The sequence below is a fragment of the Nymphaea colorata genome, chromosome 4, assembly GCF_008831285.2.
Source record: "Nymphaea colorata isolate Beijing-Zhang1983 chromosome 4, ASM883128v2, whole genome shotgun sequence".
Lineage (NCBI taxonomy): Eukaryota > Viridiplantae > Streptophyta > Magnoliopsida > Nymphaeales > Nymphaeaceae > Nymphaea > Nymphaea colorata.
The window spans coordinates 27,061,905-27,071,823 of record NC_045141.1 but is presented as its reverse complement, the minus strand read 5'-3'; the positions used below and the strand labels follow the sequence as shown (position 1 = coordinate 27,071,823).

Genomic DNA, 9,919 nt, shown 5'->3' with positions numbered 1-9,919 from the left:
AAAAAGGATCTTAGAAATACCAGCATCCATGTTGATCCCGTCTCCTTTTGCTCAAAAGATGGTTAGCACCGACCATATTGACACCAGAGCGATCAATTGAACTGAACGAACCAAAAACTACAAAAAATGCTTTGGATCGCTCTGAATTTATTTATATTTTATTACCGTTCTTCCATGATTCGTGTCGTTTCATGGGATTAGACGAACTCGATTGTGTATCTGTGTCACGGAGATTGCGTTCTCCGCCATGGAGCCATAAACCTCTCAAAGTCTCTCTCGGGAAACCCCACAGCTCGGGAGAGGAAGGGGAGCGTAACATTCCTGTCGGGAGCTGTGGAACAAAATGGGGAATCCTTATTCGTGGTCTGTCGCCGGAGTCCGTCTGCAAAGAAGAGGTATACTCCATTCCTACAAAAGTGATGGAGCTGTCTTTCATGGAGCCTTTTTTTAAACTTTTAGTAACATACCTTTCTTTTGGGTGGTTGGGGGTACCGTGGGATGGGGGATAAACAGGGCCTATTGTTCAAGCTTGGCATTCAATGTCTTCTTCCACGAAGAAGGGAAAATCCGCGTTGCCCAAGAAGTCGGAGGAGCTCAGGGAGAAGAGAACCGCCGCAACCGAATCCGTCGTTAAGAAGTAATGTCTTTTAATCATTCCCCTTTCCAATAATTTCCGTCTTTTCTGTTTATTGGCACGGATACTATGGGTATATTCGTAACTTCATAGATTGATGATTCAAGGAGGTAGAATTCGCATTTGGGTACAGTTTCTCGTGATTTTGAGTGACAGAAACCTGCGGACAAACCGCGGGAGCGATGAGAAATTGATCTTATTGTGTTGAGAATCGATTATTCCTGTATTCCTGAGTGTTTTATCCACCTATAAATCGTGACTTCTATTTATTCGAGATATAAGACCTATGTTCTAAGAGAATCGACCAAAAAATTGAAGTGGTGTTAAATTGTTAATAATTGTTAATTCACCAACAAACAATGGCGGGTGCGTGTACTTCTCTAGCTGGATGCTAGAACAAGATTCATGTATCGATGATGGTCACCGTTAAATTAATTGGCTTGTGTCTTTACTTTATTCAACTGAACTGTAGCATCGTCATTATGTTTTAGGATATTGCAGACTTTACCATAAATGGCATAGAATTGGATTCGTTATTGCAATAGCAACATAGAGTCCCTGGGTTAACACTGCCGTCGCCTCCTGCTTTTTTGGAAGGGTTAAGTTGAATTTATGTTATCTTTCTCTCCATTTTCTTCAGTCGTTAAGATGTAGATCTACATGTTGCTTGTGAGTCTGTATGGTTTGCAAATAAGAATGAGAGACGGTATCGGATTCAGGAGTTGTGTGTCAATAGATATGTGTGTGTACTAAGTAAAGACTTGTAGGAGTTATTTTAGTCGCATTCCATAAGATCATGAGAACAACATGCTCTTATGTACTGGGACGCATCCTCTGCACGGTGCAACCTGCCCTATGTCTAGCATGACTGAGCAAGATAAACAGTAAATTGTGCCTTATTTACCTATATGAGCATTCTTTTGTCCTCCCGCTTTTATGTGTGTATATGTGTCGTCAAGATTTTCCTCATTGCCTGCTTCCAAAAATGAGATACTCATGTGGTTTTTTGCATAAGGCATTTTAGAGTAATTGTATTGTCAAATAGCATTTTGGAGAGTTTAGCTTTTCTCTAGCTGCTTTTCCAGAAAATAGAAAAACGTAAAGAGCCTTTAGTTCTTGAATTTTCTAGATCTATTTCACCATGGTTTCTCATGCAGATATATGGTGGCAAATGAAGGGGCATTTCCTACAGTGAAACAAGTGCATGATGAGGTGGGTGGTGCACAGTACATCTTGAGGGGCATTCTTTCTGATCTCAAGAGACAGCTCTTGCCTGGGAACGAAAATCTTGACCAGGCTTCAAGCAATGAACAGCTTAAGAATGGAAATGTCCAACTGCCTTCAGAAGATTTTCCTACTGAAACAATGTCAGAACATGTTCAAGGACCACTGGTAGTAGAGGACAAACCAACGGAGGGACCTGACAAATCATTAAGCAGTAATTCTTCTAGTGAAGTAACACATAGTTCTGGTTTAGGTTGTCTGAACTCAATTAGTGATGCTTCAGTAGAGCATAATAGTCCTCATATTTTGAAGGATCATAGAACTTTTCCTGAATCTGGTGACCACGAACTTTCTTGGCTGGCTAATATTCTTGTTAAAAAAGCTGTTCCTCAAGCAGAAGGATTATTCAGCAAGAATTCTGGCTTCAGAAGACCACTAGATCCAAACCAGGAAGGAGGTAAAAGAATGGCTCTTCTTCAGCAAATCAAGGACTATGCAGGAGATGTGAAGAATGAGAAGCGTAGATATGAAAGTGTCCATCCAACAGGAAAAAATGAACCCCACGATGTGGAGTTTCATAAGGAGCTGCAAGAAATGGTTAAACTTGAGGAGAATCAGGAAAATGCTGATTGGCATAAATGTGAAAAAGCATACCCAACAGAAATGAAGGAACTTCACAATACTGACCTTCAAATATCAGATAATGATGATGATAAAGATGGAACTACTGACACAGGAACAGACAGGAAGACCCAACAGAAGGAAGGACATAGGAAGCTTGAGGGTGTAAGCGTGTTTGATTCAATATTAGCCACTAAGAAAAATGGATTTGCACATCCATTCCCCTGCGAAAAGCTTCACAATTCACAGACGGGAGAATCTGAAAGTGGTGATGACTCTGATTATGCTGCTGCTGATTACTTGCTTTCTGGCCCTGAAGAGCCTATGCAGGTGTCTCAGAAGGCAATGGCACAGAAATCAGACACGGCAGATACTAGAAAGCAACAAAATACCGTGTTAGTGACCTTTTTACCAAGAACAGCTACAGAACAAGACATAATGTCTGCGTTTCATATATTTGGGACTATCTTAGAAGTTCAGTTTGGTCCATCAAACAAGCAAAGCAAATATAATTTTGCTTTTGTTCAATTTAAGGTAGTTCTTCATGCCTTTTGAATGCATGAGATGCAGGAGATTGCTCATTAGCATTTCTTATTGCACTGACAAGATTGCTAATTTCAAACAGACAGCAGAGTCAGCAGCAGTGGCAACACGACAAGGGAGCCATGTAGTTACTAATGCACTAGTTGTGATAAATGCTATTTTACCAATGCCTATGAAATCGAAGATGGCATCAATTCCTGGTGAGAATGTAAATGATGTACCTGTGCAACTGGAATATTGTAGTCGCGCTGTTACAATCCAAGGTATTACCCCTGAGATGAGGTTTGAACACCTTAGGCATTTGTTTTCCATCTATGGACCCATCGATAACATCATTTTGGGTTGCTCAAGCACCATTGCTTACATTGTGTTCAAGGTAATGCTTTGACCTCTTATCTGAATATTTTTTGGTTTCCTGTTTTGCACCACATATTATCTATCACTTTCATGAACTTCCGTTGTTGCAACTGCCTAAAATACTTGAATTCCATCAAATCCTACAGACTGAAGAAGCCAAAGAAAGAGCTCTTGCTGCTAGAGTGATAACCGTGCCAGGATCCCAGCTTGATATATCAAGAGTAGATGTGCCACAAACTACAATTATGAGGATTTCCAACATCAATGTAAAGACTGAAAATAGAACTGCCTATAATATTTGCAAATCTGTTGGAACGGTAAGAAGATTGGTCTGGAGGGCCAGCTGCATTGTAGACGTGCATTTTGAAACAAGTGAGTCTATGAACATGGTCAAAATCCTGAGCAGGTGATTGAGTTTTCTTTTTTCTCCAGTTTTCCACAAGCAGTTGGGTGTCGTGCTTACGTCTTCTCTTTCATTAGTTTGCATGGTAGAGTGGTTGATGGGCATAAGTGGCACGTCCAGCCAGCAACAGTCATACCGCACGATATGCTTCAAATCCTTTGGAGGACACACACAGGCAGACATCATGTGCACATGCTCTTCATGAGACTCTGTCGGATGATCAGTTCTAGCTCAACCGATGCAGCTAAATTGGCAGAGATTGCTGAAGAATATCACGGAACAGTCACACATGGATAGGCGGTAAAAAATAATACTCTTTTGTGAGTATCATTTTGGTGACAAGTAGTTAATTTGGAAAAGTGAAAAAGTGGGAGGAGCTCATATGTTGCCGCAGTTTTGAATTTACTAATTCAAAGCAATTCGGTCTCCCGTGAAGCAGGATGGCAAAATCATGCATTCGAAATATTCACTGTTCTTGGATTGCACGTGATTATCGTGCTTCCTTGGGGGACAGAGGTAGATAGACATGGTGTTCTCTGAATAGAGCCAACATGTCTTCACTTGCCCCTTTGAAATGAACAACGTACAAACAGGATGTTCCTTCAGAATGTTGGAACGGCCAGAGCTTGCATGATCAGCTTATACCATGCAACTCCAAAGATGACACGGGTATGCTAACATGTACTAGTTGGAACGTATATGTTAAAACACCCATTTAGAGTGGAACCCTTTTTCCACCATCAACGGAATAGAGCAAAATGTGCATAGAATATATTTAAGTTCATCGCATCCAAACTCTTGAAGCATTTGAGAACATTGTTTCATTATATAAATAGTGACATTTCGTCTTCATGTATGATTTTCCTTACTGTTTAGGTCAACTTATATTCGGATTTCTATGTTCGAATAGTCTGAACACGGTTTCTAACTTTCTAGTGTTTCTGCATTTTCTAGCTCAACACATCAATTTTTTATTTCCTCTTGCGTTATCCACTTTTGGACACCCAGGGATAGAGCAATTGCACCAACGGGGCAAGCGCATCGAAATGAGACGTCGAGTTCACATGCGTCTGTCCACACGGCTAAAAATAGGTTTCATCTAGAAAGACAAACTCGAAGATCACAGGGTTAAGCAATTCAGATCAGCTTCAAATCTACCTTGTTACAGGTCAACTACATCGGAAATAACTGGTGTTATAGGAGCGGATAGAACATGCCAAATGACGAGGGAAAATCTCAAAATGGATTTAGTCAAAGTTATTCATCACCATTGAACATAGGAAACCAAGGAAAGCAAACATCGTAAGATGGAGGCTAGTAGGATAGGGTGCAAATGCCGTTTAGCAAGGGGATTGGTTGGCGAGCGTCCATTTAAAGGCGTCAAGGGATTAACGCTAAATTCTGATTCAAACAAGCATAGAAGATATTCATGATTTAAAAGTACAAATTTGAATGAAGGCGCTCACATGTGAGAATCACTATGAGAGCCTTAACAAAGAGAAGTTTCTGAATTGAAGGCATCATGAAATACAGAACGGTTGTCCTTTCAAGTGGACAAAAAGAAGAGAACAATGTTTTAGTCCTAAGGCCCCTAATACTCAATCTGAAGAGAAAACAGCAGCAAATAACAAAGTAGACAATTCTTGTAAATTCCCTATGATCCAAAAAGGGACCAATCAATAAGCCCAAAATAGAAACGTCATCCTTCTCACGCCCCGCTCTCCTTTTGCAACTTTGAGAGTTCCCGCCTGATCAAGCCAGCTCTCTGCACAAAAGAAGAAAACAGATTGGAAAACAGACAGTCAGGATATTCGAAGTACTTTGGTATCAGGAAGACTGAAATGTTAAAGTAAGAATGTGGGGGAATACAAACCTTAATCTTTGCCAACATGACCTTGAACCTGTCAAAATCATTTAGTGCAGCCCTCCTCTTCTGCACAATCAGCTTCCTACCCCATGAGCTGCTCTCCCACTTGTTCTTCACGTCTGTAATCAACAACAAATGACGTGATAACTCGAGAAAATAAAATTATCTTTGCCAAATTATAATGAGAGAACCCACTTCTGGCTAGAGTGCAAGAGGTCCGTGACCTTACATAGACGCTCTGACCATAGGAAGCAGTCTATCCTTATGCAGTTTTTTGCCACTAATAGTAGTATGTGATGCACAGCATGCTGATAAACTTGGTGCACTCGTGCCTTACGATTGCACTCTTGCCAAGGGATTAGTGCACTCTTGCGACTTACACGTCACCGTTCACATAAGCTAAGGGTATACTTTTAACAATTTAACCACATACCTGCAGCTTCCATTGCAGCGATCAAAGATTTCTTTTTAGGGATTCTTGGGATATCAATCTTGATGTCGGTTAGGTGAAGCCTCTTAAAATTCATTTGACCCCTGACCATGTCAGGTGCATCGATAAGAGCCTGTCGACATAAAGGCAAAAAAAGGTCAATAATTTAACCGCGAAAAAGAAAAAAATAAAATACATGAGAAGAGATTGTTAATCTACTGTCACCGAATCTTCTTCACATACAAAGGGTTCATACAGTTCGATACTCTGTGATATGAACTTTGCCATTCCAAATTTATCCCTTCTGTAATAGTTAATAGCACCGTATTTTCCGAAATTTCCCCCAATTCCTACCAGTTTTCGTGGTTATATGCCGCAAGCCATATCTTATAACAAGCGACCACATCATTTCTGGAACCCTTTCTAGTTTTATTCTCGAGTAACCAAAACAGAGGTCATGTCTGACATCTCTATCTGTGAAAGTTTGAAAAAAATTTGTCAAGCAACTGAGACATACCATACCGAGGTTCCAAATAGGATAATCTAATCACCAGCGTGCTGCTCTCGCTATTTGCATGGACATGAACATAATCAGAAACCACTAAAAATGAATCCAAAAAATATTCATCATAACACCCGAGAAAAAGGTGATGGTTGTTACGAGTTTTCACCTATCAATCCTCGTCTCCGTTATTTGACACTATTGGCTGAAAATTGGTAAGGAAGCCATCCATCGTCCATGCTCAAATAATCATGCCTATGTATATTCTGCTTTCAAAAGCCTTACGCCATGACAGTTCCATACAATCCATCAACCGCCATGGAAACCATAGAAGACGATTATAAGTTCCAGTCAGTGGGTTAACCGACTCTTCGAACAATCACAAGCAGCAACGACGACATAGAAAAACACGCAGCCGAAAAATGGCTACCATATCACAGAAACAACAGCAAAGAAAACTCTAAAAAAATTGAAACAATGACCGAGAAACAAGAAATTTACTCGGTTCTGGTCGATGACATCGACGATCACAACGAGCTTACCGTACTCCTTCCCATAATTTATCATTGCGACACGTCCGATTTCCACATACCTCTTGAACGGCTAAAAGAAAAACGAAAAACGAATCGTTAAAAAACAGAAGCAGTAGATCTGAATTTCAACAGCGAAAAAATACTGGCGAGAAAATAAAAGAAGTGACCAAAGAAAAAGACATAGGGTTCTATGCAACATCACTCACCATGGCTAGGGATTAAGAGAGACTCCGACCAGAGAGAAGCGAGAGGAGCGCAACAGCGAGGGAAAAGAAGAGAGAAGAGAGAAGAGAGGCGCGCAGTCGACGCCCGAAGGCTTATGAGACGGACTCTCTGCTTGTCAACCGTCCGATCTAGGGCAAGATGACGGCTGGGATGCGTGAGAATCAGTTTTCCAAAAGACCCTCATCTTTCCTCTAAACTTCCAGAACATTCCTTCACTGAATCACTTTATGAATGAATGAATACCAATGGCTGAAAATATCGTCTTCTCCTATCGCACTCTTTTCATTCTATCGTACGTTATTTGGAAAACCAGCAAATTTTGAAAGTTCATTCGTGCTCAATTCATAAGGAGATATTCTTCTTTATCACTATGACATGTTCTTCCGTGGTTCGTATGCAGTATCTAATTCCTATGACCGAAATATACATGTAATAACTTAGTACTCTTTTCAATGTTGGTACATCTATTTTCCCGAGATTTGCCCCGCAAGATTCATAATATTGTCCTGATGAAGAGAGTTTATAACTTAACTAGCTTGGATTTGGCAGCTACGTAATTCAATTTTCACATCCACGAATCGGTTTTTTGATGTACAACACGCATTGCCGAAACCAACTTTGCACTGCTAATTGGCTTCAAATATTTGTCATAATTGTATTCGATCGATTAAAAGAAGAAGAAAGAAAGAAAAAAGTGGGGAGGAGGGAAATCCTAAGCCAAATCGAAATATAAATGCTAACCAGATTTGATTTTCCTTCCCGAAATGGATTAAGGGAGATCTGTTGAAACCCAGACTTGGATGCCAAACTGGAAGGGGTCCAAGAAGTCCGGGCTCACAACCCGACCAGAAGACGTGGGATCTTGGGTTTCTTTGGCTCGGATGAGGCGGTTGATGAACAAATGGGTTTAGCAAGAGACTTAAGGTTTTCATCATGGTAGGTCCATTTCTTTTAGAAAAGGTTGCTTCACATACTTTCCAGACTTGGGCATCTAGCATGTAAAAACTAAGAACCCATCTCAGTCCATCTTATTTGGACATGATGGTGCAATTGGGATCAAAAGACCAATGACATGGGATTTTGCAGGATACGAGCATTATAATAAAAAACTACCATTTCCTTCCTTCTCTGCAATGAAAGAAACTTCCATGATAAGTCGGGAAAAAATCACCTATAAATGCACGGTGGAGGGCACCTCGATGCTTCCCACAGAAAAGCCAGGGAGAGAGAGAGAGAGAGAGGAATGGAAGGAGAAAAGGAGAGGATGCAAGAGCAAGTGGATGTTAGTCTGAAGGAGCTTCGAGAGAAGCTTGCAGAATTTGCGAGAGAGAGAGAGGGTGGGAGAAGTTTCACAACCCGAGGAATCTCCTTCTTGCCATGGTATGATTCGTCTCAAGTATCCCCCTTTGCTTTCTGGATACGCCCATTCCTATTTTTCATTTTCCGCTGATCGCTCGACGCTTGAAACATCATGTCACCGAGGCTAAAATGGATGATCGTGTATATATATATATAAGTGTGGTATTTGCCCCAGTTTTGAATTTCTTACTATTATGTAGATGAAAGTGCTGTTACTGCCGAAGAGTAAAACATTCACTCGAGATACCATCAGTAATTTTACTGCTGCAGAAAATGTGACAACAGCCATAACTCTTTTTCACAGTCTCTTACTTTAATCAAGCATCTAAAGTTTACCTTGGAGAACAACATGCTAAGGATATGGAAGGTCCGACAAAAGAAAGTAAAAATTCATAGGATCAAGAGATCTGAAAAATAGATGGTATTTCACCTTGACATAACACAAGCAAAATGAGAGCACAGAAATCTTAGACCCATCGATGGCCGAATTCCCATGCTCGCGAATAATGATGATTTTTCTTATATCGCAGCATCTATCTCTTAAATGAATCCTATATGAACGATTGTGCAGTACCTCATGAATTTCGTTTGAGGCATAACAAGCGTACTGCTTCCTGCGATTTTTTGATCAGTCTGTCCATCTCTTTATGTGCAGATTACAGAAGTAGGTGAGCTCCAATGGAGGGGAGAGGTAGCAAAATGGCTGCCAGACTGGGAAGAACGTGATAAGGAACACTTAGGAGAGGAACTTTCGGATGTTCTCCTCTACCTTGTGCAGCTAGCTGATGCGTGTGAGGTTGATCTTGGGGATGCAGCGACAAAGAAATTGGCCAAGAATGCTGTCAAATATCCGGCCAACTTGTCCCAACAATGATCCTTTTTCCTGTTTTCTCAAGGAACCGCAATCTGGACTTTTTTTTTAACGATAAACAAGAATATATGTGACAAGCCTTCCATCGACCATTCATGCATAAATGTGGCAAATAGAACAAGATAAGAATGAAAAATCACAATGCTGTTTAGTGATAGCACAGTTTTCTTTTTTTTCCTTTTAGTTTGCATAAAAGGAGGTTTAACTATGGTTTATGTTATAAAAATCTCAGTTTGTATAGAAACAAACAGAAACTCAGCCAATTGGCCTCATTTTACGACAGGACGTAATTAGAGCTATACCCTTTTGGATGCATTTGGTTCAGATGTTTCATACCCATAACCCGTATT

General features: G+C 40.5%; 2 protein-coding genes and 1 pseudogene across 3 annotated transcripts; 2 read left to right on the top strand and 1 right to left on the bottom strand.

The window, feature by feature from the left end:
* Positions 1–161: 161 nt before the first annotated feature.
* On the top strand, positions 162–4,634 carry LOC116252063 (uncharacterized). 2 transcript variants are annotated; one of them, XM_050077219.1, is made up of 6 exons: positions 162–395; positions 514–637; positions 1,792–3,013; positions 3,105–3,398; positions 3,526–3,696; positions 3,812–3,946. In XM_050077219.1, exons 1-6 carry the CDS (start codon positions 344–346, stop codon positions 3,857–3,859), a joined length of 1,911 nt encoding a protein of 636 aa, XP_049933176.1. In that variant the 5' UTR covers positions 162–343; the 3' UTR covers positions 3,860–3,946. The 2 variants fall into 2 exon arrangements, with proteins under 2 accessions (XP_049933176.1, XP_031481965.1); XM_031626105.2 differs by having other exon boundaries at positions 170–395; positions 3,526–3,785; positions 3,860–4,634.
* A 637-nt stretch (positions 4,635–5,271) lies between these two features.
* Positions 5,272–7,475, bottom strand: LOC116252228 (60S ribosomal protein L14-1-like). Its single transcript, XM_031626361.2, has 5 exons — positions 7,321–7,475; positions 7,083–7,184; positions 6,083–6,212; positions 5,656–5,768; positions 5,272–5,547 (listed from the first exon to the last, which is right to left on the bottom strand). Exons 1-5 carry the CDS (start codon positions 7,321–7,323, stop codon positions 5,491–5,493), a joined length of 405 nt encoding a protein of 134 aa, XP_031482221.1. The 5' UTR covers positions 7,324–7,475; the 3' UTR covers positions 5,272–5,490.
* A 1,090-nt stretch (positions 7,476–8,565) lies between these two features.
* On the top strand, positions 8,566–9,594 carry LOC116253304 (uncharacterized; annotated as a pseudogene).
* Positions 9,595–9,919: the final 325 nt, after the last annotated feature.

Excerpts from the sequence above, each read along its gene's own strand:
- LOC116252228 (XM_031626361.2), bottom strand. Across the intron at positions 5,769-6,082 it reads CGCTGCAATGGAAGCTGCAG|ACGTGAAGAACAAGTGGGAG; the intron begins GTATGTGGTTAA and ends TGTTGATTACAG. Across the intron at positions 5,548-5,655 it reads TCATGTTGGCAAAGATTAAG|AGAGCTGGCTTGATCAGGCG; the intron begins GTTTGTATTCCC and ends TCTTTTGTGCAG.
- LOC116252063 (XM_031626105.2), top strand. The coding sequence starts at position 344 with ATGGGGAATCCTTATTCGTGGTCTGTCGCCGGAGTCCGTCTGCAAAGA. Across the intron at positions 396-513 it reads AGTCCGTCTGCAAAGAAGAG|GGCCTATTGTTCAAGCTTGG; the intron begins GTATACTCCATT and ends GGGGATAAACAG. Across the intron at positions 3,786-3,859 it reads ATGGTCAAAATCCTGAGCAG|TTTGCATGGTAGAGTGGTTG; the intron begins GTGATTGAGTTT and ends CTCTTTCATTAG.